This window comes from Microtus oregoni, unplaced genomic scaffold (genome assembly GCF_018167655.1).
Source record: "Microtus oregoni isolate MIOR12 unplaced genomic scaffold, Mior012 000027F_ref0000203, whole genome shotgun sequence".
Classification (NCBI taxonomy): domain Eukaryota; kingdom Metazoa; phylum Chordata; class Mammalia; order Rodentia; family Cricetidae; genus Microtus; species Microtus oregoni.
Window position 1 is genome coordinate 16467319 of NW_024543086.1, and position 27015 is coordinate 16494333.

The 27015-nt window shown below is 50.5% G+C and overlaps 1 protein-coding gene across 1 annotated transcript in view; it reads left to right on the forward strand.

The window, feature by feature from the left end:
* Window positions 1–27015, forward strand: part of Ergic1 (endoplasmic reticulum-golgi intermediate compartment 1) — a 97113-nt gene that overhangs the window by 26275 nt on the left and 43823 nt on the right. Inside the window, exons 2-3 of the mRNA XM_041676604.1 lie at window positions 20773–20834; window positions 26388–26460. Of these exons, the coding sequence (XP_041532538.1) occupies window positions 20773–20834; window positions 26388–26460 (135 nt within the window). The remainder of the gene's footprint in view (window positions 1–20772; window positions 20835–26387; window positions 26461–27015) is intronic.

Genomic DNA, 27015 nt, shown 5'->3' on the forward strand with positions numbered 1-27015 from the left:
TCAGCTCTGTGGTGTCGAGGAGCAAAGCTGAGAAGGAAAGTCTGGGAGGGAACAGGCTGGCTTTGACCGCAGACTGTGGGGCGCTAACATGGAGGATGTAAGCCTCAGCTGTGCTCAGGGATTTCCTGGCAATGCCACTGTGGGTGACAGTTACCTTCCTTATTGAGGAAACTGGGTCCTGATAGTTCATTCCTCCCAAGGTCATTGGTATTGTGTGGTTAGCAAAGAGATGCCACCAAACACTGGGTACAGAGGGGGACGGTCCTCCTCAATGGGGCACCTAGGTTGAGCAAGGCCTAGGATGTTTAATGAGAGCACTCAGGAGGCCTGGTCAGCCGGTCAGCCCCACGGATCTCTGGCGGGCACAGTCAAGGTACCTGGTATTGCCGGAATCGCTGGCTGGCCTTGGCTATCTGCTGTGGTGTTGGTGTCCCCATTTCAAGCCATTCACCTCTCCCCCATCCCTCTGCTTTCAAAACACACTTTTAGTCCTGTTTTTTCATCCTGACCCAAAGACGGACTCCTGAACGGGCAAGTGGACAGCAGGGCTGGGCTTTCTCCCCTATCCTCTCATGTATTTAGATCCTCTTCTCCAGTCCACACTCAGTTCTACAGTCTGCAGGGAACACCAGGGACCCCTATCCATTGAGGACCCCACCTTCTGTAGCGTTTACTGGGTGCCACAGATTCAGGGGACCAGTTAATAAGCTCATTTTGTTCTTAAGATCACTCAACAAGAGAGACATGCCATCCTTTGCGGCGGGGGGGGGGCGGGGGGAGGATTGTAAACTGAGGTCCAGACAGATGTACTTGTTGCCTAAGCAGAGTCAGAACTTGAACTCAAAGTCAAGGCTGCCTCCATTTCCCCTGATGCTGCTCTCGGGAAGAGGAAGGCATGTGCGAGCCTCCTGCCGAAGCCACAGTCACAGCACAGTGAGGATGTCATGGCAGCTCCCAGCTACCCCATGCTGACTCTGGGCTGTGAACTTGTATGCGCATTTCCACATTCCACCCTCTCCCATGACTCGGGGTCTTTCACGCCCATCTCACAGGTGAAGGCCCCCAGAGGGTCAAAGAGAAGTGTCTCTAAGTCACCCAGCTAAGGCATGGGGTGGCCGAGCACTGGACCTGGAGGTCCATCAGGATTCGAAAACCAGGCCTGTGGCCATGTCCAGACGATGAAGTGTTATTTGGCCCTGAGAAGCAATGAACAAGGAGAAGACATGGAGGGTCCTTCAGTATGTCACTGAGGGGAGAAACCAGTCTACAAAGGCGACAGGGCCATATGAACAACCTCCTGGAAGAGCTAAGGCAATGTCACTACCCATCTGTACAAACAGGGAATGCAAGAGAGACCCCTGATATAAACCATGGCCTTTGGGTGACCTGTGCTGGGCTGGCTCACTGACTGTAGCAGATGACCTCTGGCTGAGGTCGCTGCTAGGGAGTCTATGCATTCATGGCAACAGGCGTATGACTCCCTGCCTGCCACTCAGTTTTGCTATGAACCTAAACTGCTCTAAAGTGTTGTCTCTTTTAGGGCTCGATGTAGAACGGCCGAAGAACATTGCTCTAGTGTAGGTGAGGCCCGGGGTTTGATCCCCACCACTGCCCCCTCCAAAATAATCGCTTTAGAAAAACAAGTCCATGATGTGCATGTTGGTTCTTGGGCTGCGGAACAGCCTGCTCTTCCTGCAGCCACAGCATAGGCTCCATGGCTCTGCAGAGGATGCAGCTTCCCCCATGGGATAAGCTGAGAGGCTCATCTCGGCCAACCCTCCTTCCAGGCCTGCTTTATGTTGTCATTTGAAACCCAGTCCAGCAAATGTTGTTGTGTTCAGGCTGGAGGGAGGCAGGCATTGGGTACTTGAGGTGATGGCTGGCATAGGTGACAGGCTATGCCAGGGGAAGGAGTGAGTGATCCTCCAGTGAGGAGTGGGCCCCACTCCCCAGGACAGCGTGTGCTGGCCTCGTGGGCAGGGGAGAGGCTGACCTTCGTCCTGCCAGGGCATTGCACAATACAAGCTGAGTTGAATCAATGTCTTTTGGAAAAGTACATTTTGCTCAAGAGCCAAGTTAAACTGGAGCTTGGGCAGCCAGCATGTTGAAGTCTCTGGCATGACTCATCCACAGGAGGGGCAGGCTGAGCCAGAGGTGGGCCATGAGCTCTCAGTGGGCCCAGGCACCCTCTGTGCTCTGCCGCTTGGCCAGCTCCTCAGTTGGGGGCAGCTTGCGTATGTAGGCGGCAGGAGCCAAAGGCTTCATCAAGACTCAGACGCTCGTCCCTGTTTAAAGATGTTGTCTCTCTAAGAAGTCATGGGCAAAATGAATCTCTACAAAAATTAAATTTTCTTACTTGCGTTATTGACTTAAAGATGGCTCCTCTTTGAGACGAGTCTGGGGAATGAGGGACATCTGGATGTCCCTGGAAGAGCCTCCAGTGGCACTCTAGTTTTTGTGACTTTGGTATTTGGGGCAACTTTGTGGACATCTGTTCTGTCCCTTTCAAAGGGGTCTGAGTAGAGCATGTGGGTCCACAGCTGTAATCCCAGCACTAGGGGAGCTCAGGCAGGAGAATTGAGAGTTCAGGGTCGCCTAGATTAGTGAGCCCTCCCTCAAAAACAAAATTAAATAAACCAGCAAATGTATGTAGGAGTGCTTGTATTGAATCAGCCTCGGTGAATATTTGGAAGATGTGAATCACATTCCCATGCTAGTGTCCTTGGCAGACATTACTAATCCATCTCAGCATGCTCACACTGGGGCAGGGCTCAGCCCCAGCAGCAGGGCCTCTAGATTTGTGGACCTGGCCATAATCTCTGGGCCAGAGGGCAGTCCTTGGTCTTAAAGTCCCCATTGAGCTCTGCAGCTTTCTCTCAAGCCTCCACCCTCTTGCTCTCCCTTCTGGTACAGATGTGTTTCTTTGTCAAGAGTAAAGACTGAGTTCACAAGTTGAGTGCTTGTCCTCGGGCCAAATCTGATGCATGGATATTTGCTTGGCATGTCTTTTTATTATTTTAAAACAGTAGTTGGCAACCTTTTTCATATTGGTAATTTCACATAAGACCTCCAGATTTCTGGGTTTCCCAGATCTGGTGATCCAAAGGCCCTTTGTTTTAACCATGAACCAGTTCTTTCTGGGGCCCCTCCAGCCATTGCAGGGCCTGCCTGGCCCGTTCCCTCTATTCCAGAACATGCTGAGCCGTATTCTGCATTCTCTGCTTTGGAGACACATGAGGTCTGATTGGCTTGATGTTTCTAGAAGGAATATTTCTCCCACCTATAAATGCTTCTCTGGGGAATTGGCGCTAGGCTTCTGTTTTCCCATGTGCTTTTCCTTAGAGCCAAGCCAGGTGTACTAGGAACTGTGGAAGTAAGTACTGTAATTCCCAACTTCACATCCACGCCATCTGTGACTCCCATTATCAGTGGGGCAGGAAACTGCTTGACTCTCTTAGGGGACACATCTCATAGCTTCAACACTTCTGGCTCACTATACAGTCCCAGGTGCCCGTGACTCAGCTGGCCTTTGGTTGCTTCAGGATGATTTTCCCACCTCAAGACTGTGGGGGCAAGCACTGGAGATCCCTGTCTTCAGAGAAGTCATAGCTCTGAGGAAAAGATACGACTAGTGTAGCTGAGACAGCACGGACTGTGCTGTCATTCCTGAACACAACACACGGGTCTAATGACTGCATGGCAAAAGTGATGATAGGGGCCGAAGACATCAAAAGGGCCCGACGGTTCTGCTGGCTTCAGCAGGGAGGGAGGGCGGTATGTGAGCTGAGCTTTGAAGAATTATCTTGGACATTCGTCTGCTCCTCCCACTCCACCTGAATTTGCCTCGCCTCATTCCAGGAACCTTCGAGGTGTGCACTGGCCGCCTGGCCTTTGCACCTGCTGTCCTTGCTGCCTGGAGTGCTCTCCTCAGATATTTCCTTGGCTGTTGTCTCATTTAATTCAGGTTTCTATTGCTTGTCTCCTTGTCCTATTACTCTTACCAGGCTCCACTCCCCCCATGTCCTCCCTAAGGCAGACCCCATTCCTGACCAGTGCCGACACGTGTTCATTCATTAATGGTTCTTTCCTGCCGGAGCACAGATGAAGCACAGGCAGGAAGGTTGGGATGTTGGCATTGCTATAGTCCCAGCACCTAGCCCAGCACCTGGTCCTTAGCAGCTACTCAGTAACATGGAAGAATGGTAGCCCTGGTAGATAGGAGGGCGAGGAGAGGATATGCAGAGGGAACGGGGTGTGTAGAAAGGTCCAGAACAGACAGCTGGGACGCAGTGGGCCTTTCAGAGACAGAAGCATTGGCAGGATCATGGGGTGGAGAGAGGGGCGGATAGAGCCCAGGCTGTCCAATCAGGCCTCCTAAGACAGAGCCTGGCTTGCTTCATTTCATTTGTTACAGGAAACTGACAGCTCCAGGCATCCTCGTAGGAAACAGTCCTCCGTAACCTGTAGCCAGAACAGTCCTCCGTAACCTGTAGCCAGAACAGTCCTCCGTAACCTGTAGCCAGAACAGTCCTCCGTAACCTGTAGCCAGAACAGTCCTCCATGTCCTGTAGCCAGAACAGTCCTCCCTAACCTGTAGCCAGAACAGTCCTCTATGACCTGTAGCCAGAACAGTCCTCCCTAACCTGTAGCCACACCTGCTGCAGCCCACTTCATTCTTTCCCTGTGTCCCGCTACCCCCCCAGAAGACTATGGGAATTGTCCTCACTGCAATGTGATGGGCGGATTTCAACTTCCCAAGTTCATAGTTGCCTCCCAAGCCCCTCTACCATCTCAGCATTGAAGACTGCCTGGATGGGAGTCCCACCTTGACACCTGCTCATTATGTGACCTTGAGCTTTGGCAACCCTAAGTCTTTGTAGGAACTGCCTGGTGCCCATGGCTCCTCCCACCCTTTTCTCCAAACCTATTTCTTCTTGTCTTTCTAGAATCAGGGTCTCTGTCTGAGTCCCTGCTTCTCTGGGTTTTTCTGAGCCTTCATTTTGTTTTGTTATCAAAATAGGGATAAAGCCAGGTGGTACTGGTGGCCCATGCCTTTAATCCCAGCACTCAGGAGGCAGAGGCAGGTAGATGGATCTCTGAGTTCAAAGCCAGCCTGGTCTACAAGAGTGAGTTCCAGAACAGCCAGGGCTATACAGATAAACTGTGTCTCAAAAAATTAATTAGTTAATTTTTAATAGTGAAAATAGTGATAAATCTAATAATTGTCATTCCTTGAATTCCCATCCAGTTTTGAAGATCAGACGAGGCAATATGAGTTAGGACTCAGGCTCAGTAAATGTCTTCATCCGGTCCTTTTACCCCAGTCCTAGCTAGAACCTCACCTTGACTTACTATCCAAGGTCACAAGATGTTGTCCAAAGGTGTTCTCAACTCTCAGCAACACTGAGCTACCGGCCCAGAGGACTCCACTCAAGGGCGCTTTCCACAGCTGTCTCTACATGCTACCCTCCCCAGTGCCCTCCTGAGTGAGAAACACTGACCGCCGCCCCCCCCCCCCCCAACACACACATACAACCTACCGCCCTGTTTCTTGCTTTTAAGCCTGCTAGAGGGCTGCCCCTGGCGGGAAGCCACAAACATGAGAGCCCAGTCCAGGAATAGCTCTCCCCACTCACCATTTAAATGCTGCCTGTATTTTTACCCCATGATGGGCCACTTTAAAGACCCCGTGCATGTCCTGCCCCTCTAAGAATACAATTCCATTTATAGCATCTGCCCGGGGGCTGTGGGGCCAGGCAGAGCATCCTGTTTCAGGGAGTTGGGAACACTTTGGGGGCTCCTGTTCACTATCATGAAGCCTGAATCCAGGCCAAGCCCCAAGTGCCTTCTGCTTCCAGGGTCTGAGCTGATCCGGCTGTTGCAGGGCCGGGGAGACACGTGAGGGTGAAGGCCCCTTGCCAGCTAAGTACTGCCAGGGTCCCCGGGCAGCATAGCATTGCCATTCTGGGGTGCCTTTTCTCCTTCACTCACCCACCAAATGCCCACAGCCTTCTGTTAGCACAGGGCAGTACTGAGCCTGGGCAGCGAGGGTCCCTGGGGGTGAACGTGGAGTTTGGGCGTGGTCAAGGAAAGTCATCAGCTGCTCCCTTTGGATCCCAACCTTTTCTGATTCTGTGAACCTAGATGATGGGGTTCCCTGGGTGGCAGGCAGGAGTCAGCCGTGGTCAGGTGTCTCCTGGTCCAGGAGATGTAGGACTCAGTCTATCCCAGACCCCTTTCTCGTTCTTCTGTTGGCTCAGGGTGGCTCAGGTGGGTACCCAGGTCTTACGAGAAATACTTGACATCAGCAACAGGAGCATGCTGGGAGTTCTAAGGTGCCTGGGCCTCTCCTGGACTACACTTCTTAGGGACGCAGAGCCTGCCCCAGTCCACTGTGAGTGGCTCATTCTACAGTCAAGCCAGGAATCTGAGAATCTGATGTTTCCTGGAGGGTTCTGAGGGAGTATGTTTGGACTCCACCTGGAGGAGTGCCATCTCTCCACCCACCTTGCAAGTGTCTGTCGGGTCTCCTCTGTGCAGGGGTGGGGGTGGGGTACTGGAGGCTCTGGCTCTCACAGTGTAGCCCAGTGGTGGAGTTAGGGCGTGCATAAGAACATGTGTGCACGTAACTGCAGGCGGAGAGTGAAGAAGAGAACACAGAGGAATGACAGAGAGCTACAGGCTCCCGAGAAGGTGACGCTTGGATACAGGCGTCATTGAAGGAGTACGCCACGCCGCTGAGTGAATGAACATTCCAGATATAGGAAGTTTTGTTTACAAAAGGTCGCTGTTCATAATTGAGTGGAAAATTCTAGTCATGGCGCATATGTCTCAAGCATGCCCTAAATAACATAATGAGGTCTGTCACCCTGGAATATAATATCCCTTTGTCCACAGCATCCACCTGTGTGCCTGACCCGCCCGTTAGTCACGTGACCACCCTGGTCCTCAGGCCCTCTGTCACAGTATCACAGGGTTTATTTCAGTGAAGTTTAATAGTGGCTCTATAACACATTGGCAAATTTATTATAGTGTAACATTATAATCATTGTTTGTTGTTGCTGACATCTTCCTGTGCCCACTTTCTATAAATTAAATTTCTCATAGATATACTTAGGAAAGGGGGAGACTGCTGAGGAGGGAACGTGTGCCCAAGTTCTTCCGCTGATGCAGAGTGAAAAATTAAATCTTATTTCTTCATCTTTTATATTTTATCTCGAAGGGATGCTCTTAGCTGAAGGAACAGAAAACCCAAATAAATGGACGCAGCTGAATATGCTTTGTTTTTCTAATGTAGCATGAAGATTGGAGGTATAGGCCACTGCGGGTTTTGGTCCAATATTCTAAGGATTCTTTTTTATTTTTTTAGAATATTTATTTATTATGTATACAATATTCTGTCTGTGTGTATGTCTGCAGGCCAGAAGAGGGCACCAGACCTCATTACAGATGGTTGTGAGCCACCATGTGGTTGCCGGGAATTGAACTCTGGACCTTTGGAAGAACACGCAGTGCTCTTAACCACTGAGCCATCTCTCCAGCCCCTAGCCTAAGGATTCTTATTTCTCCGTCTCTGCTATTAGTGAAATGGTCCCCTTGTGGTCCCCAGAAAGCTGCCTCAGCCCTGGGTGTCACGTCCACATCCAAGATGAGAGGATGGGGATAAGGATGGAGTGTTTAGAGCCAGGAACGCTTGGCCCTGTGATCCTAAAATTTAAAGCTCACTGCCGTGTATTACTTCATACCAACCGTCATTGGCTGGGGGACTGGAGAGGTGGCCCAGGCTAAAGTGCCTGTCGTGTAAGCCTGAGACTGAGTTTCGATCACCAGCATTATATAAAAACTGGGTGTAGCAGCATGTGGGGGTCGGGACAACCATAAGAGGATCCCTGGTCTCACGGGCCAGGCGTGGTAGCCAAGTAGATGAGCTCCAGGTTCAGTGAGAAACTGTGTCTCAAAATAATAATAATAATAATAATAATAATGTGGCAAGAGATCAAGAAGGGCACTGGTCACCTGCACATGTGGCTTTCTGAGTCGTGTATCATTGGTGAGCTTGGGAGCCTGGAGTGCGTCCAAGATCGGTTTTCTTGGCAGGGAATGTTTCTAGTAGTGTTGTGTGTTTGCACTGGTATGCCCGAGATGCAGTCGTGGCTGAGCTGGGCACAGCAGCCTGGCCTGGCTGCCTAAGGTTCCCATCCTCCACGGTCATTCCCTGGATGGAGCTCACACAGGGTGAGCCTTCTGATCCTGATCTGTCTGCACTAACTGTTGGAAATCCTTCTGTAAGACAGGGCTTTGCCTTCATCAATGGTCTGGTGACATAGACATAGATATTGTTAGAAAGAGATTCCAGATAAGCATTTTCCCTACTCCCTGGTTTTCAGAATGTTGAAAGATGGTCAGCAGGGGCTGTGGTTTTGGGATGCTGTTTGGAAGGCCTGGATTTTATTACACTATCTGATATGTTACAGACATGTCTGTTATCAGATTTACTAGCCCGTACATGACACATAGTTATGTGTCACCTTTGTACAGTTTGATATGTGCACGCCATGACATCATCACAATCCAAATGATGACTGTGTTCATCACTCACTGGAGTTTCCTTCATTCCCACCTGCCATCTGCTGGGGCTCTAGAGTGATTTGTACTTTCTAGACTCTACTGTGGGTGAAATCACACTGTCTGAACCTTGTTGCCTTTATCCAGTATGCTTTCTGAGAATCAGTCATGAGCACCCATCAGTACAGTGTCCCACTTCATGGATACTGCATACTACCATGTCCATGGACACACTGAGTACGTGTAGTTCTTCATATCTCCTTGGCACACGCCTGGGGTGGCATGTCCAGGTCATACAGTGAGTGTGTGCTATGGTTTCAAGGCAGTTTAACTGCACTGCAGCTTGTAAGGGTCAGTGCCTCAGTGTGCAGGCATCAGAGGGACTGGCGGGTGGCTAGGTCCGTGGAATCAGTGAGTGCCCCACTTCTTCAGAGTAGGTCAGTCCTTCTGTGACTCCTTGTGGTCTGAGGCTCAGGCTGGTTTCATGGGAACGAGTCAAGGTCTTAAGGGACTGTACTAGTGACCAAGGGAGCACGTGATCATAAAGGAATACCTTTCCAGGGAGCACGGGATCATAAAGAAATCTGGCACCTCTCCATCTATCTATCTCACACACACACCTCCTTCCTGGAAACTTCTCCTTGCCCTGTTTCCACCATGGTGTGACCTAGCACACGGCCCATCAGAAGTGGCCAGGTGGCCCTGTGATTGTGGATAGAATTGTGTGCTCCAATACGCCTCTTTTCATAAATTACCCAGTATGCCTTTACGGTGACAGGAAGGTAGATGTTTAGCTTTTAAAGAACTTGCTGGATTCTTCCCAGATGGCCACACAATTTTGTGTTCTCAATGACAGTGCAGGAGAGATCCTGCTGCTTGGTTGAAATGTAGTTCCAGCTTTCCGGATAGGTATAGTGACAGCTCACTGTGGTTCCATTTTGATTCCTCCCCAGTAACTTTGACGCTAGCATCCCTTCAGGTGGTTTTTGACATCAGTAAGTCTTTGAGGAAATATCTAATCAAATCCTTTGCCCGATGTTCATAGTGCAACGCTTTCACTTACTGTATTTTGAGAATTCTTTAGCCTGGACTCAAGTCTTATCAGACACAAGATTGACGTGCGTGTGTGTTTTTTTCCACCTCATGGCTTTTCTGTGTTCCTTTTAAGCACATCTCTTCTTCGGAGAGCAGACGTTTTTAGCGTTGATGAAGCCTGATTCATCAGCTCTTTCTTTCACGGAGTGTACTTTAGAGAGTCTAAAAGTTCCACCTGGTCTCAGATCACGAAGATTTGCTTACTCCTACACAGGGCTGGGTGTGTGAGCACGCAGGGAGATTTATTTTAGGGACTGAAAGAGGAAAACAATCGAGATGGCCACAGACACAGAAGTATGTACAAAATATCCACAAAGCAGGACGCTATTCAGATCACAAGGGATGTGGCACTGCCAGGTACAACATGGCCGACTCGCAGTGCGCATGCCAAGACTGCGCGGCTCAGACAGCGCGGCCACGGCAGGACTAGCTGTAAACCTAGAAGAAAATAAAAATATCTTCGTGAGCTGAGGTCTTTTGTTTTTTGTTTTAGGAAGACACCAAAAAGGTTTTTGTTTGTTTGTTTGTTTGCTCTTTCAGAGCTGGGACTTCGACTGTTGTATGACTTTTTCGTGTTGGTGTTGAGTCTTAGAACCAGCCTGTCCGTGTCTGCAAACACGCTAGTGGTGGTCTGGTTGGGAAGTGAGCTGGACCCAGAGGAAGTTGGGAGGAAGTGACCTAACACTGACCCATTGCCTTAGTGTACATACCACTTTGTGGGTGCCCTCTAGCCCGTGCGCTGTCCACCTCCTTTGCCTGGGATTTGGAGATTTGGCCTGGCTCCCGATACTTGCTATTGTAACTGACGCTCTGGTGAGCAGCCCTGTACTGATGCTATTTCACATTTTTTACCTGGAAAATCCTGGTAATTAATGGGCCAGGCCTTGCAAGACCCAGGGAAGAGTCAGGGACAAAGTCAACTTGGCCCAGCATAGCCGGGTGGAGGCTGAGGGAGGTGTGTGGCTGCCACCACCATACCTCCTCCTCCTCAGCCACACTTGGTGTTTGTGGGAAGGAGAGGAAAGGCCGGGACTCTGTGGTCAAAAAGGGTGTTCTGGGAGGTCACGTGTAGGATGATGGGGCAGAAGTGGAGACTGCTAAAGCTGGAGGGCGCAGTGTGGGTACCAGGCATCCATCATGGTGATAGCTCAAAGGCTGAGCTGGAGGGAGAAAGCCTTATCTGTGTTAGTGTCTTCATCACACAGCAATCTGTGTCGGCCATCACACTGGCCTTCTTCCTCCACCCTCAACCCATCCCCTCCTCCAGGCAGCTGTATGGCAGCTGGGGTAGAAAGCAGATGTCTTTCAGCAAACTGAGTTCGAATTCTTGCTCTGAATCAGGGTGCCGGTGGGAGGAGGGAGACACATGACACACAGGGTTAGGAAAGTAGTGAGATAAAGAGCATAGTGTAAGGCCTGGAGCACAGTGAGCCCTCAGCACAGGGGGCGGGGCCTGGAGCACAGTAAGCCCTCAGCACAGGGGGCGGGGTCTGGAGCACGGTGAGCCCTCAGCATAGGGGGTGTCAGCTCATTGGCCTGGGCTGGAGACAGACAAGTTTTCGTTCCCTCCACAGCAGATGGTGGTAGAAGTGTATAGTAGTATATAGACTGACCATTTGGGATTCCTGTAGGGTGGAAGCCACAGTGGTTCCAAGGCTCACTTTCCCTTTGCCCCCACCAGGCCAAGGTATGCCCATTTACCTGTGCCCAGCATCCCTGTGCGCATCGTGTTCACTCACCCCTGCCCTGCTGATGCTCTGTGAGGTGAAAGAATGCCCAAAAAGAGACAGGTGTGCACATTCTACCTCACTCCCTGGCCCCCTGCCAAGGGCTTTGCCAGGCCAGTGGGCAGGGCTGATCAGGCCAAAGGTCCAGCTAAGTGTGTTCACACGATTTTTGGGACAAATGACCCTCCTAAATGTCGTCTGATTTCACAGCCTCTGCCCTGGCGCTGCCCACACCCAGCAAAGCACATAGCTGTGGAGATTCAGCTGCAGGGCAGGGAGAAGTGAGGCCGAGCATGCAGTTAAAATAGCACAGCTGAGGCATTCTGTGGAAGGAAGTCACCGATGAAGTCAGACCACCCTCCCAGTGGTGCTTCCCTTGCCTGGGAGCAGAGAAGGCGTGTGTGTTTATTTTGGGTCGGGCTGCAGCCCCCTCTCTCTATAGGCTGGAGGTGGATTGCAGCCTGGATTTCTGTGAAGTAAATCCTGTTTCCCACTGATTCCCCGTGCTCATGTTGACGTATGTTCCCACGCGCTGTTATCTTCTTAGCATGGCGGGGAGGGGGAAAAGGGGGTTGCACAGTGCACTGTGGAATGGTGGCATGCTTAGCAGGGCATAAGGTTGGCCCAGGCAGGTCGACCTTTTTATATAGGTTACTTTGTCTAGTTTTTCCACAGAAACTTTGCTTTTTTAGACACAGAATGAAAAGACCAGAATTTTTAAGAAAGAATGCTAATTCCCAAATCCTGGTGTCTGTGGGGTCTTTAGGGCCATGGCTATGATTCCATTAGCAGAAGGAGAGCGGCCTCTGTGACCTCTTGAGAACTCAGGATGGTTGAGGAAATGAGCCCCCTTCTGTAATGTTCTAGTCCACGAGGCTTTCTCAACTGCAGGCCTGTGGACACAGGGTATAATCATTTCTGCTCCTGCAGCTGTGTGTGCAGCTAGGAGGCCAGAAGCATCCCCAGGCTCAACCCACTAGGTACTAATACCACCCCAACCCTAACAGCAGTGACCCAACTGTCTCTGTGTCCCACGTCTCTGGGAGACACTGTTATTCCTGCCTGAGAATCCCCGGCAGACATCTTTTATAGGACACAAAAGCTGCCAAGGTGTGATGACCAATCTTGATTGTCAGTTTGATGGGGTTTAGCATCACCATGAAAATGTACATCTGGGTGTGTCAGTGAAGATGTTTCCAGAAAGTTTAGCTGGGCAGGGAAAACTCACCCTGAATGTGGGCAGATGGCATGATCCCAAAGTCCTGAAATGCTGGACTGAATGAGGAGGAAGCATTCCCTCTCCTTCTCTGCTTCATGCTTTGCTGCCCCGCCTTCCTTATGTAACAGACTATGTGCCCTCGAACTGTGAACCAAAATAAAACCTTCTGCTGCTCTTCTCCCAGCAACAGGAAAAGTAACTAATATCATGGATCCACACCTACACATTTTTAATTGGCCCTTTGCTGAGCCAAGCAATCCCCCTGCCTCAGCATCCTGAGTAACTAGTATTATAGGTGTATACTGCCATGCCAAGCTCTGTTTTAAATACTTAAATTGGGTCAGTTACTCTGCTCTAGGCCCCTAGTTTCTCTCCTAAGTTGAGCAGGTGACATAGGGTAGCTGCAGGGACACTCCTAGAGCTCGCCTTGGTGAGTGTTGAGCAGGTGGTCAAGGTCTGGCCTGCCCACTCTATTTCTTGCTCCCATCCTGTTGGCATCTGCACCAGGCTAGGCTTCTTCCTGTCTGGGTTGTTCTCTTTCTTTAATTTCAGCCTGCCCAGTTCTGGGCCTCATTCTTGTGTTGATCTCTTCATTGGCTGCAAGGCAAAGACTAAACTCCAGGCAAAGGGAAGGGCAGGGAAGAAGCATGTGATTTCAGTAGAGGTTCACAATGAGCACACCCTTCATCTTTCTCTGTGTGAGACTGAACAATGACGGTTGTGAACCTTCTTCCTAAGGGTTTCCCCTAGAGTGACTTGTGTTCTTCTGCATCCAGAAGAATCGGTGAGAATGTGAAAGGCCTCATGCAGATCCCTGCCGAGGTACTTTGTGTGTGAATTTAGCCAAACCATGAGCCTCTCTCATCTCCATGTGTGAAATGAGACAAGACCTGCCTCAGGTTGGTCCTGAGACAAATGAGAACACAGGTAGCCTTAGCACCAAGGCTGCAGCAAGCATCCCTCCCGTTTCCCTCCCTTTCTCTTCACCCTTTCCTCCACATTCTCTGAGGCATGGTGGTCAAGACTGATGGCATCACCTCTCAAGAGCCTGACTAATTCAAGCCAGAGAGGATGCACTGCTCACTTCCTCGTCGGTCACATGCCCGGGCCTCTCACTAGCCTCATGGTGGCCCAGTTTCCCAGGGACAGTCACTCCTGACTCACTTGTCTTGTGGTCACCTCTGAAACCAGGTTCTTTTTCTGTTCTCCCTCTACCCCATTGCCCCTCTCCAGCTTGTCTATTGCGTGGGAATAGATCTTTGTCACATGTTGTGTTCAGGTGACCTCTGCTGAGGAGCCCAAAGCTTTATGAGGCTGGCAGCTTTTTGAGGGCAGGGACCATATTTACTTTGGCAGTTACTTTCCCCTACCTTCTAAAACATTGCAGGATACAGTACTTGTTTACATGTTTAGGACATGTTTGCTGAATGAATGAGGGATTTCTGAGATTTCCTCTCGCCTGCCAGGCAGCATCCTTGGAAAAGGAAATGAACGAAGCCTTGGGACCTCTGTCTAAGTGAGGGAGCATTAGCTCACTTCCCGCTAGTGTGGGGTGGTGGAAAGACGATGGCTTGGGGACAAAGCACCAGGATCAGTACTGCTGACCGGAGCTCAGTGATGTTGAGCGGGTTCCCTCCACCTGAGCCTCAGATCTCCCCAGGAGAGTGGGACTCCAGTGCCTGCCAGGGTTGCTATGACAACGCTAAATATATATGTCAAAGGGCCCAGCCTGGACTGGAAGTGGCCGTTTGGTATCACTCTTACTAGAGCTTTGCCTCCTGTGCCTTGGTCCAGGTCATACCGCCCTGTTACAGCTTAATTAGATACCTTCCTGTCCCTGGTGCTGCCCCAACAAGCTGTAAGTGCAGCTGCTACCCAACACGGAGCAAGCATGTATTAAAACACACCTCTAATTCAGGTGCCTGCAGGGACCCAGCTTCTTCCCAAAACAGACTAAGGTGGAATTTTAATTGGTGGCTTCCTTTCAATTTTTTTCCATTTGAATTTTAAAAATATCTTTATCCATTTTGAAATAATTTTGTACTTACCCCCAAATTGCAAAAATAGCACAGAGGTCTCATGTGCCCCTTACTTAAGTGTCCCCAAAGGTCAACATCTTACGTCATGTCTTAGTTGGATCTATAATGTCCCCAGAGGCCCTTTGCTTAAAGGCTTGGTCCACAGGACAACAGGGTTAGAGGAGATTGGATATGAGGGCTCTAGTGTCGTCTGTGGACTCACCCACTCGTGAGTTCCTAGCTCAAGGGACTGTTGGAATGAAGTGAAAATTTTAAGAGCTGGGAATGAGCTGGAGAAAGTAAGTCACTGAGGTGTGTCCTGGAAGGGAATCTTGTCCCTGGTCCCTTGTATTCATTCTATATGTCTGTCTGTCTGTCTGTCTGTCTATCTATCTATCCATCCATCTATCTATCTATCTATCTATCTATCTATCATCTGTGGTGTGATATTTTGTTTCTGACAAATAATGCTTGCCTGGAGATCAGAGGATGGAGCTAGCCACTAGTTAACCATAGAGGCCAGGCAGAAGTGGTGTATACCTTTAATCCAGCACTTGGGAGGAGGAAGTAGGAAGATCAGGAGTTCAAGGCCATCCTGGGATACACGATTAATAAAAGCTCAGGGTCAGAAATTGGGGTTCAACCTGAAGATCCGAAAAGCAAAATAGCAGCCACTGGCTCTTACCTCGACCTCAGTCTGAAATGGCGATCCTACCTCCTGGAATCTCAGAAGGAGACTGCATCTGAGAGCTGTCTCGCCCTGTCTTATATTTCTCTCTAGGGCTGGGATCACGGCGTACACCACTGGGATTAAAGGCATGCACCACCTGATTTCTATGGCAACTAGTGTGGCTACTGGGGTTAAAGGTGTGTATTACCATAATCTGGTCTGTAAGGCTGACCTGTGGGACTGTTTTACTCTCAGATCTTCAGGCAGTCTTTATTTATTAAAATACATTGGAAATGCCACTACAATCTTGAACTACATGGAATTGAACAAGTCCAAAAGAGAAACAGAACCAGGTGGTTGTAGTGCACATCTTTAATCGCAGCACTAGGGAGGTCGAGACAGGATCCCTGCACCATTTGGCCTGAAGATTCATAGAGGTAAGAAGTCTCTCTGTTGGCTGCTGCTCTACTTCACTGATCTTTCAGCTTTCACCCTAATATCTGACTCCAGGTTTTTACTTAATAAGAGTAATTAGGATTGTGCTTCTATCTGTCTGTCTGTCCATCCATCCTCCCATCCATCCATCCATCCATCCATCCGTGCATCATCTATCCAATAACCACGAGGCAAGCATCTTCCTCTGCCACCTGCTTCCCACACTGAGAGATGTTCTAGTGCACCCTAGGGCCTAAGTGGCAGAACCAACCAAACAGACTGAGACCTGGAGCCCTGAGCCAACACAAATCTTCCTTCCCTGAAGCTGATTTTCTCTGGTACGTTATCACAGCCATAAAAAACTGTCAGATGTAACCGTAATGCCACTGTCCAAACGGGACCAATAGCATTATTATATGGTGTTACCAGCGACACTGCGGAGCTTACCCAAATGACTCTTTTTCCCAGCAAAAGGAATCTAAAATGGTCCCACACTAAGTTTATCATTATGCCCCACACTTCTCTCATTTGTGACAGTCCCCATGTTGTTTGTCCCTCATAACCTCCCACTTGGGACACACGCTGGGCAGCTGTCGTTTCTGCAGTGGCTTCCTCAGGATCAGTTTGAGATGTCCAGGTGGACAAGATGCCCACCGAGGTGATGCCGCGCAGATCACATGAGGACTTCGTCTCCATCCTGATGGCTTTAACGTTCTTTGCTCGGCATGCTGTCTGCCAAGTTCCTCCCCCCACTTTCTAACTAGTGTTTAATGGGGAGGTGCTTTGAAGCTACACCGGTATCCGGTTCCTCTCCTGCTTCTGCCTTACTCATTTCTTCCTCAGAAGCCACATGGATTCTTGACTTCTTGCTTCCCCAAGGCTGACCTCTGACTATCATTTTGAGTCTCACGTTGGTTTTCCTCTGGCCAATGGGGGCCGTTTTACACCTCATGTCTCTTTAACACCGCCCCCCCCAATTTGTTAGAGGAAGTTCCTACCATTACATTCACTTTTCCTGGGAGACACAAACATCTGTTCACCCCAAACAGGGCACTGGCAACAGACCAAATAAGCAGCCTCTTCTGAGCTTATCTTGGAGAACCAATAGGATTCATTGGGGTTACTTATAGGAGTGTGGAAACATGGGTGAGAAGTTACCTAAACTTACCTGTGGCTTCCCATCTCCCAGTATCCCTAATCACTGAGGTGGGCCCAGGTGACTGGTGCATGCCCCTTGAACCCGGAGCAGCTCAGAGCCTGGTGATCCTACCGCCTGGTGATCCCACCGCCTGGTGATCCCACCCTTCCCTCCATGGTAGAGCATGAATGAGATCATCTATTGAGGATCTCCTCAGGTCATCACAGCTGATGTGCTTTCAGGAGAGTGATGGCCACGTTCACCTGGAGGGCAGCGTTCCACAGTGCTGACCTAGGAAGGTGCTCCTGCCTTATCTTGCTTTCTCCACCCAGCTAAAAAATGAGCCATTTCTGATTCCTTTGTAAAAAGGTTTTTGGTTGTTGGCCATGTCCTTGTGCCTTGTGGGCCCTGCCTATGAAAAGAGCTCGGGAAGGTTTATGCATACATGTGGCGTGTGTACATACATGTGTCTTTTTCCATGTGGCTGTACATACCGAGGTGGTAAGTTCACACTCTTGCCTCTATTTCCAGTCAGCCATCTGCACTGGCACTTCTCACCCTAATGCTGAGGCCCCAGGGCCCTGCCAGTCTCCCTCCAGTTCCCTTCACCCCCTTTAACCCCCATTCTTGCCCAGACTCTGATACCCCATCCTCCACCACCACTTCTTGCTTGTGTTAAGCACCCTCTAGCGAACTGCAGACTCCTGCTTTTGAAACACTAGGTCACATATTCCAAACCACGAGGCTGCTTTTGCCCGTGGGGCCCTGATGGTGACATGGCCAGAAACGGGATGGGTTGTAGCTCCCAGAGGGCACTGCTACTGTGTCTGCCTTCAGCTGAAAGGAACCTGTCGGATCTGTGTACCTCCTTGCTTTCATCCAGGGAAACTGATGCCCAGCAATGGACAGGGATTTCTAAGACCATCTCCCCGCCTGCAGCTTGTTATTCTGGTCATCTCAGGAGTCCCACACAGCTTCCACCCTGCCCATGTAGGCTGTCCATGTCCTGCATCTCTTCAGCCCACAGAGTCATTGATGGGCTCCTGAGCCCTGTCTGTCTAGAAACAGTTCTTTGTCTTGGCATTGTGTTGTCAAACATTTGAAAATTGGGGCATTCCATGTGCAATTCCAAATCCAGGGTCTTTTCTCAAAAACTCAGAGCATCCAGCCACCCTAAGCCCACACCTCGGCCTGGTGCCCTATGGGCGCTTCCTGAATCACGCGTCTATAAACCTGTGAGCTGGGAATGAAGCTGTGGGGGTTGCTTGTGCACTGTGCAACACTGAGGGAGATGGCCAGCCGAGCGAATGACCAAAAGTAAAGGGTCCCTACTAAATGCATGTCACTCTCACGCCACCGCCAGGTGGAAAGATTGTATTGGATCCATTGTGAGTCTAAACCACTTACACCCAACTGGGTTTCTTCCTCCCCAGTCTGCTGCCTCCCTGTGAGTCCTCTGATAGGCTTGTACAGTAGCACCCGACCTGGGGGCCTTGGCCATGGCCGGCCACTGGGAGCTCTTCATGGGACCTCTCTGCCTCTTCTCACTTTCACCCCATTGCTCCCCAAAATAAAACACAGCATCCTAGTAACCCTGCTTGTATCGGGTTCTTGGTCTTTGCTGTCTTCATGCCCTGTGACAGTCTTCTCTGTGCAGACATCACCTCCTCTAGAAAGCCTTGCTGGGACTTAAGGGCCCTTCTTCAGGCCCTCGTGTCTCTAGCTGACCCACCCGAACTCTGACAGTGGTTCTCAGCCTTCCTGCTGCGACCCTTTAATACAGTTCCTCATGTTGTGGTGACCCCCAACCATAAAATTATTTCATTGCTACTTCATAACTGTAATTTTGCTACTGTTATGAATTGTAATATGAATATCTGATATTCAGGGTTTCTGGTATGTGATCCCCACGTTCAGAACCACTGCTTCATGAATTTTCCTGTCCACTTTTTTTTTTTTTTTTGTCTCTGATGGCAAGCTGTATGTTTACAGGTCAGACTGACTAAGACGGCTCAGAGTGTCGTAGGGACCTGATGGGTCAAGTGAGGGTTAACTAGAGGACCAACAAACTCTGAGCACTTGCAGAATGCTAGGCATGGTTCTAAGAGCTTTATATGCGTCACCGACCTTCCTGCATTTACAAAGTTGGGAAGGTCCAGAGAAGTTAAGTGCTATGCCCAAGATAATGTAAGTGCTGGGTAATGACTGAGCACACGGTTTGGTAAAAGGTGTGTCACTGAGGAGTGAGGTGCTTGACTCGTGCAGACCTCCCAGCTGCTTGGTCACGCCCCAACCCTAACAGCTGAGCACAGAGCCGACAGGAGAGAAAGTGGCATCCCACTGGAGTTTCTAATCCCTTGAGGCCGTAGCAGACGGGTGGCTCGTGTGTAATTAGCAGAGTTGGCACCAGCCTTGACTCAAAGGTTTAGCAGGCGCATTTGGTTTCCCAATCACCAAAGAGGAATGGGGCTTCTTGTGCACTGGCCTTTCCCTGGGGTCAAGCTCCGCCTTCTAGCTTGAGGGTGTGTGGAGCGAGGACCCTGCTGACAAAGCTCCGTTAAGAGACTGGATTCAGCCTGCTGCCCCTGGCCAAGGGAAAGAAAGGAAGCCAAGTGTGTGGAAGTCCCCATGGAGACACCGCACCAAATCCATCACAGAGGGGCTTTCTTACTTCTCATTCGCCTTGCAGGGTTTAGCAGGAGTTGCCCTGTGTGGGTAGTTGAGGAAACTGAGGCCTTGGGAAGTAGTTACACTGTAAGAAAGAGCATTTACCAGGATTGAAACCAGAGAAATCCAATTCCAGAGTCCTAGCCAAGGGCAAGATGATGAGGATTAAATCTGTGTCCGTTTGATTCCAAGGCTCCACATTTCCCCCATCACATCCCAGGACTTCCCTGGCCCTGGTGGTGTGCTCAGAAAAGAAAGACTAGGGAGGAAACCAGAGGCAGAGCCAGCCTTACCTCCAGCTGACCCTAACTCATCCTGTAGGTAGGAGCTGGCAGGGAAGATGGAGACGGTGGACCAGGATGGAGAGGTGGAGGAAGAAGAAGAGGAAGGAATGAAAAGGTGGCACAGAACAAGAAAGCAGTGTGTAGTGTAACTCCAAAGACACAGAGCCCCCGCTGGTCCCCTAGACCCAGATGTTTGGTTCAGTTACTAGGCCAGCGCTTACTACCTGTCTGTCAGTCCATACTAGGGGACAAGACCTAACAAGGCCCTTTGTCCTCAGGAATACGTTACATTCCAACAGAGCTGAGACCCACCAAGAAATGTGCATGAGTGTAAATGTATGAGTAGCTAAAATTGTTTGTCATGAGCTTGAGTCGTGTCGTAGAGACGCGATGACGGGATACAGTGGAGGGACACGTAGGTATGCTGGCTTGCTGGCTGGATTTATGTCAGCTTGACACAAGCTCGTCATCTGAGAGTAGAGAAAATAGAGAAAATGCTCCATCAGATCCGGCTACAGGCAAGCCTGCAGGGCGTTCTTTTAACTGATTGATGCAGGAGGGCCCAGCCCATTGTGAGTGGTACCATTCCTGGGTTCTATAAGAAAGCAGGCTAAGCAAGCCATGTAAGTAGCCCCCTCCCCTCCTCCATGGCCTCTGCATCAGCTCCTGCCTCCAGGTTCCTCTCCTGTTTGAGTTCCTGTCCTGACTTCCTTTGACAGTGAACAGGAATGTGGAACAGTAAGCAGGAAATAAATCCTTTCCTCCCCAGCTTGCTTTTTGGTCTCATGGCGTTTCATCACAGAAGAGGAGACCAGGAGGAGACCAGGGGAGGGTGGAAGGGGTTCTTTGGTAAGAGCTGTGGTTACTGACCCAGGTCGCATTGCACCAGAACCCCCAGCCTCGGCCTCTAGGCCTGTACTCTACACCTGTCTAGTTCCTGTTTCTTCTCCACAGGTTTGACATCTACAGGAAGGTGCCCAAGGACCTCACGCAACCGACGTACACTGGTGCCATCAGTGAGTAACTGCCCTTCCCACCGGTACCCAGCCCTCTGTCTGCTCCCCACATAGCCTTGCTTCTACCCTGTGCAGAACTCTGGAGCAAGGAGGACAGAAGGAAGTCCGGTGGGATAGAAGGCGTGCCCAGCATCCCACGGGCCCTATACCTCTTTCTACATAGCGTCTCTATCCTTGCTGTACAACCCCACAAGGTCGAACCATCTGTGTCTGGAAGGATGCAGAAAAATATCAGTGCAGGTTAAGGATCCCCAATCTCAAAATCCAAAAGGGTTTCTTTTTCCCTTCTTACAGTGCTAGAGATTGACCCTCTACCACTAAGCTATGTCTCCTACATCTAAAACTGTGTGTCTAAATCCAGAACTCTGAGCCTTGACGTGCACTCTAGGTGGGAAGTCCACCCCTGGCCCTGTGTGATGGCTCTGAAGATGTGTTGTATGGAGAAGTACACGTGAAACGTGAATCGCCTGTTCAGACCTGGGCCCCGTTCTCAAAATGCCAGCAATCCTAAAATCTAAGGGTAGGGCCAGTGAGATGGCTCAGCAGGTGAAAGCATTGCTATACAAGCCTGCTGGCCTGAGTTAGAGCCTCAGAAGCCACGGGGAAGGAGAGAAAGGCACACCATCGTCATCATCATCATCATCAAGCAATAATAGTAATAAATAAAAATTTAAATAAAATAAGAACTGAAAGAAAAATCTAAGCAAGCAGATTGGAGGTGGGAGGGAGGCCTACTTTTACCTTTCTGCCTTTGAAATTATTTGAATTGTTAATTATTTTAGTCACTAAAAGAATTCACAAACTCGCTGACTTGGTTCAAATCAAAGGAGCCAGGGCATCTCAGACAAGTGGCCATTTGCAACACCAGGCAGGGAAGGTCTGATTGGAGCCTGGCAGTTGTGTCAGCAGGACGAGAGGACTCAAGGACCAAACCTGGAGCATAAGGCCAATAGTGACGCTGTTGGTTTGGAACCCGGAGAATTAGAGGAAAGGCCTTTGAGCCTGTGATAAAGGAACTGGGGAGGGGAGACAAACTCCCTAAAGAGTTCTGGTAACCCCCATGAATACTCCTTCCCTCTGCTCCTCTAGTGTGGGTTAGACTTAGCAGCTTACTACCAAGGAAAAGAGAATAGAAATGTAAGATGGTAGCTTTCCTGCAGGGAAACCTGGAGATGACAGCTCAGCCTTTGAGGGAGTTTGGAATAACCGCAATTGGTCATGTGAATGTATGGGTGCCTGAGGGACGCACAGAGACACCTTGCCACTGGGGGTCTTCCCCGTTAAACTACAGCCTGCGGACTGACAAAACATTGCTTGAAGTCTTCTGTCAGATACCACGGCAGCGCACTGCCGGAGGGACAAGGCCTTGAAAAGCTGAGGGAAGAGAAGGACTCAAGAGGAGTCAGTGCTTGGTTGGATCCAGGATCTGTTCCTGGAACAGAAGCAGCCTTCCTGGGAAGGCTGAAACCTGAGTAAAGGCTGTGGTGGGGATAGGAGCATAGCAACAGCGCGAATTCCTCCTCGCTGACACAGTGTGACAAAGTGCTATGGTTTTGTCAGGTGTGAACAGGGGCAGCCGGGAGAGGCTGTGTGGGCACGGTCCTGGCTTTGCATCCATTACGGTTCCACAGAAAACGTCCCTATAAAATAGTACTCAGAGCAAACCAAAGTCACCATTGAGTAAGTGGGAAGGAGCACTTTGGCTTCATGTCTCCATCTCTCCGATGCTCAGAAAGGGGAAGTGACTCATCCAGAATATCACTGTTTACAGAAGGGACAGTCAGGATTAGGTCTTGGGTGGCCCCCGACATGCCTGGTATGGGACAGAGAATCTCACAGCTGCCTCAGCCTTGTGTGAACAGAGGTCAGGTGATCAGCCTGGAGTCCCCTCTTGGGTAGACTGGTGGCCTTGGAGATCCCCACCACTCCAGCTAGCTCTCAGCCCTCCCTCTGCCCGGGTTCTGTAAAGCAGCATGTACCTTCTCCAGGTGTAGAGAGGAGAGCACTGCCTGGGGTTCGCAGGCCTTCCTGTCAGCCACAGTCGACTTCATCCTATTTAGCATCCGTGTGTCCCTGGGCAAGTGGGTGGGGCACATGAGCCCTCATTCAGTGCCGGAGTGACTCCCAGCAGCCCACTACTCACCTATGAGTGTGTGACCCAGGAAGCCAAGCAGCTGGGTGCTTCCCCTGGGAGGAAAATGACTTGCTCAGACTGTGAGAAACGAGGCTCCTGCCCCCTCCATGCCACCACGCACAGCCCAGCCTCCCTGCCAATTTCTGCAGCCTTGCCTTATCTAACCTGTTGAGCAATCGGGGTATGTGTACTCTTAAAAGCCCAGGATGTACCTACACCACTGTCCTGCACACTAGGGACAGCTGTGCAAACTATTCCCCCCCCCCCCCAATCTCTGTTGCTGAACACTGGACACACCCTTCCCAACTCCATCAACAGTTCTGCCTTCTATCCAGCCTGCTCCTGTGTCATTGCCTGGCTGACCCGTGGCCCTGAGGGTGGCCAGCCTGATTACAGCCTATTGTCTTTGACTCTTCTGTGGCCATCGCTGTGAGGTAGTTCTCCAGGGTGAAGGAACCCTGAGTCAAGGGGATGTACATTTTCAACTGTTTAGAAGTTCTGCCTGGAAGCGCTCAGGAACACAGTCTGATGAGCATTTCATCACACAAGGGGAAGGTCTGAGACATGGGAAGCCAGCCCTTAGCTACCATTTAGTGCACAAATATTTATTAAGCTGGACCTAGGGCCAGGCCCTGTGCCAAGTGCTGGGACAGTGCTGATGAATGGGCTTTGGTCTTCGTCCTTGAGGCTCGCACGGCCGAGCCAGGCAGGCCAGCTCAGGCATGCTCCATTGCGTTACGCTGTGGGACGACTGCTATTAATAGCTGAAGGAGACGGTGAAATTCTGGGGCTTGAACGTCAGCCTTTGGATTGCGCCTTCTCCCTTACCCGGCTATGTGACCTTGGACAGACTCCTTGACTTTCTCGCAGGCTGTAAGGTCTCAGGTCTTGCCCCCCTCAACTTGGCAGCACCCAGCTTCCTACTAGTAAGCATCTCCTGGGGTTACATTCCAACTGCCCAGGGCCTGAGTCAGTTTTAGAAGTCTGGAGTCAGAGAGCCTCCAAGCCTTGCCCAAACATGGGTTGAAAGCCTTCATCCAGCCTTTGAGGTCTGAAGGCCTTGGTTGGAATACTTGCTACCTGCTTTCACGGTTTCTCACCGTGCCTTCTCCGAGCCCACACTGGAGTTACACACCGAGGCTACAGCGGTACCAAGACCTCACCTCCAGTTCCCCAGTCTGAGACAGGAGCCAAGTGCACTTACGCAGTGAAGGACATGTGGGACGTGGACTCAGCTGAGCTATCCTGTCTACCTGCTAGGTTAACCAGGCTTTGGGCCAAGCCTCGAGTAAGCACACAGGTCTCAGAGAAAGGCCTTCTCAGTCTCCTTCCTCCCACCACAATGTGTGTAATTAGGACTTCGGGGTGTATCTGCAAGCATGGAGTGGGGAGGGCAGCTAGAAAAGTCAGCAGTGACCCTCAGAAAACCTCCTTGTGTCGTCTACTGCAGCATCCCAGTGGCTGGTGTGACAAAATGTGGGTCCTGGGTGGCACTGGACAGAAAGGCGCAAGGGTCCAGCTGCAGGATGCTCTGCCTACTGGCAGATTCTCCCCCAAGGGGCAGTAACTTCCACTGTAGGGCTGAGAGACCAGGAGCCAGGGTCAGTAGCTGAGCCACCCTAGGGGTGCTTATTCCGCAGCCAGAAAGGATATTTGAGCTTAGTCTGCATGCCATGAACAGGACAAAACAAGGCCGCAGTCTGAGCTGAGGCTGTTCACAGCTTGCTGAGGGTGTGAGGCATGACTGAGAAGGGTGTCTGTCTACTGCCATCGATGTAGAGTGAATGGGGGTTCAGAGTACGTATATCTGCACATATGTATGTGGATATATGCTCTTTGTTATGTTCATGACTGTCCTGGCTAGCCTGGAACTTGCTGTGAAGTCTGGGCTAGCCTTGAAATCTGGGCAGTCCTTCTCACCTGAGTTCTTCTCCTAAATGCTGGGCTTGTAGGTGTGGACCACCAGGCCTGCCAACATTGTGTGTGAGCGCGCGCGTGCGCGTGCGTGTGTGTACTACGTAATATGTGTAATATATCCTGTCACTTATTAATATTATGTTTATGTATATTAATATTTTCATGTGCCTATTGCCCATTTGGAGCTTTTTCTTGTTGATAATATGCACATAGTCTCTATTTTACCCCAAAGTAAAGCGTTTAAATGCCATGTCTATACGGCTCCTTCAAAGTGGGGCAGAAGTTATGAGAATTCCAGTCCCCATCTCTATGTGGCTAGACTCATCAGGCAGTTTGGGGATGTTCCTTCTTTCCCTTACAGCCCAGATTCTTGGGAGTCTTTCTAGGTGCCTTGACCATAAAGGATAGGGGGTCCCAGTCTCTTCTCGCTCAGCCTGCATTTTTTCAGCAGAGCCCCCATTAGGCTGGTGCCATGGTGGAGTGGTTTGTTAATGTATCACCATGGGCATGTGGCAAGCTCAATAATGCTTGTCTTTCCTGGACAGATAGGAAGTTAGGTAGGTGGCAGACAGACGGACGTGGACAGAGATGCTTCTCTATCGTTACATACAGGCTGTGTCCCAGGAATCCTGCTCTAAGTTCAAAATAGTGCAAGTAGAAACGGTCAGTTCCAGTCCGTGGCACAACTCCTCTCAGCCTGGCAGCTTCTTTGGTGTGTGAGCTGTCCCTCTGGTGACTGCAGGTTGACCAGGAGCCATGATCCACTGCCACCGGCCAGCATCAGGACAGGGCTCTGCATATCACTAACCTGGAAAGAGCCCAGACCACTATTCGGCTTCTGCTGAGTGATTCTGCTCTCGCCCTATTGTAACGTTGAAAAAAATCCCAAGGTGGGCACTGGCTGTAGACGGAGGGACAGACCAGTGGCAGAATATGCCTCAGTTTTTGATTCACCGATATGGGAGAGAACTCTGGTCTCAGACCTAGTATAGGACAGGGGCCATGTGTTTCACAGAAGCCAGAAATCTAGATGGTCACATGGTATCTCCCGATGTTCATTGTGGACTTGCAATTGTAATGTGTGTGGCACTCAAGACAGACAGAGCCCTTTGTGGTCCTCCATCCAGCACATGGGCCTCTTCCAGGCCAACCTCCCCATCAAAGAGGTCTTCAGGACTCGAGCAGGGCTGTTGCCTGTGTGAAGAGGCTCACCCTTACCACAGAATCAGGCCAATAGTGCCTTTCTGGGGGCTCACACTGAGGCCATGAGTAAAAGGGGGGACACAGTGAGACCATGAGTTAAAAGGGAGACACAGTGATGTCGTGAGTAAAAGGGTCATCAGTGAGCAGGGGTGTTGATGGTCTCTGGGAAGGTACCCTACCCTGTGTGTATACTGGGGCCTCTAACTTTCCTCCAGGATGGCAGAGGGGCAGGGAGGGCTGGCCGCCTATCCGGAGCATCCTGCACCCCTAACGCTGACTCCATGTTTCTTTTCCCACAGTCTCCATTTGCTGCTGCCTCTTCATCCTCTTCCTCTTCCTGTCAGAGCTCACGGGATTCATCACAACAGAAGTGTAAGTCATTTTTCCTCGGGTCAACTGGCTTTCTGGGGTCCAGATGAGGAGAGGGAGGAGTTTGGGAAGGGATAGAAGCCTTGCAGCTGACTTACTTCTGTATCCAAGTATGTGACATCATAAAAGGGTTTTGAAATTGGAACAAAATTTCACTTTGTCAGAGCCCTTTGCCTTCCTTTGGTCCCGGGGTCCGCAGGTCCACGGACCGAGCAGTCACACACACATTAATCATTGCTGGCCCCAACTTATCCAGTGGGTTTTCCATGAGTCCTTTGATGTAGCTGGAAGTGCTCAGAAGCCCAGGGAGCTTCCTCACAGTGGGTGGGGTGCCCCACTCAGTTCTCAGGCCCACACTCAGGGCAGTAAGCATGGGTTTCCTGGCAGCTGACAGCACAGTTGTCCATCCCTGATTCCAGAGTTAGCTGTCCCCCACAGCCTGGCAGCTCCTGCCTTGGGCCCTGGCCTCAGGCTTCCCAGCCTCTTCATTACTGAGTTTACAGTTTGCGGAATTGTCTTGGGGCTGGGCCCTGGCACCCCCTTCTCCTGCCCAGCCTT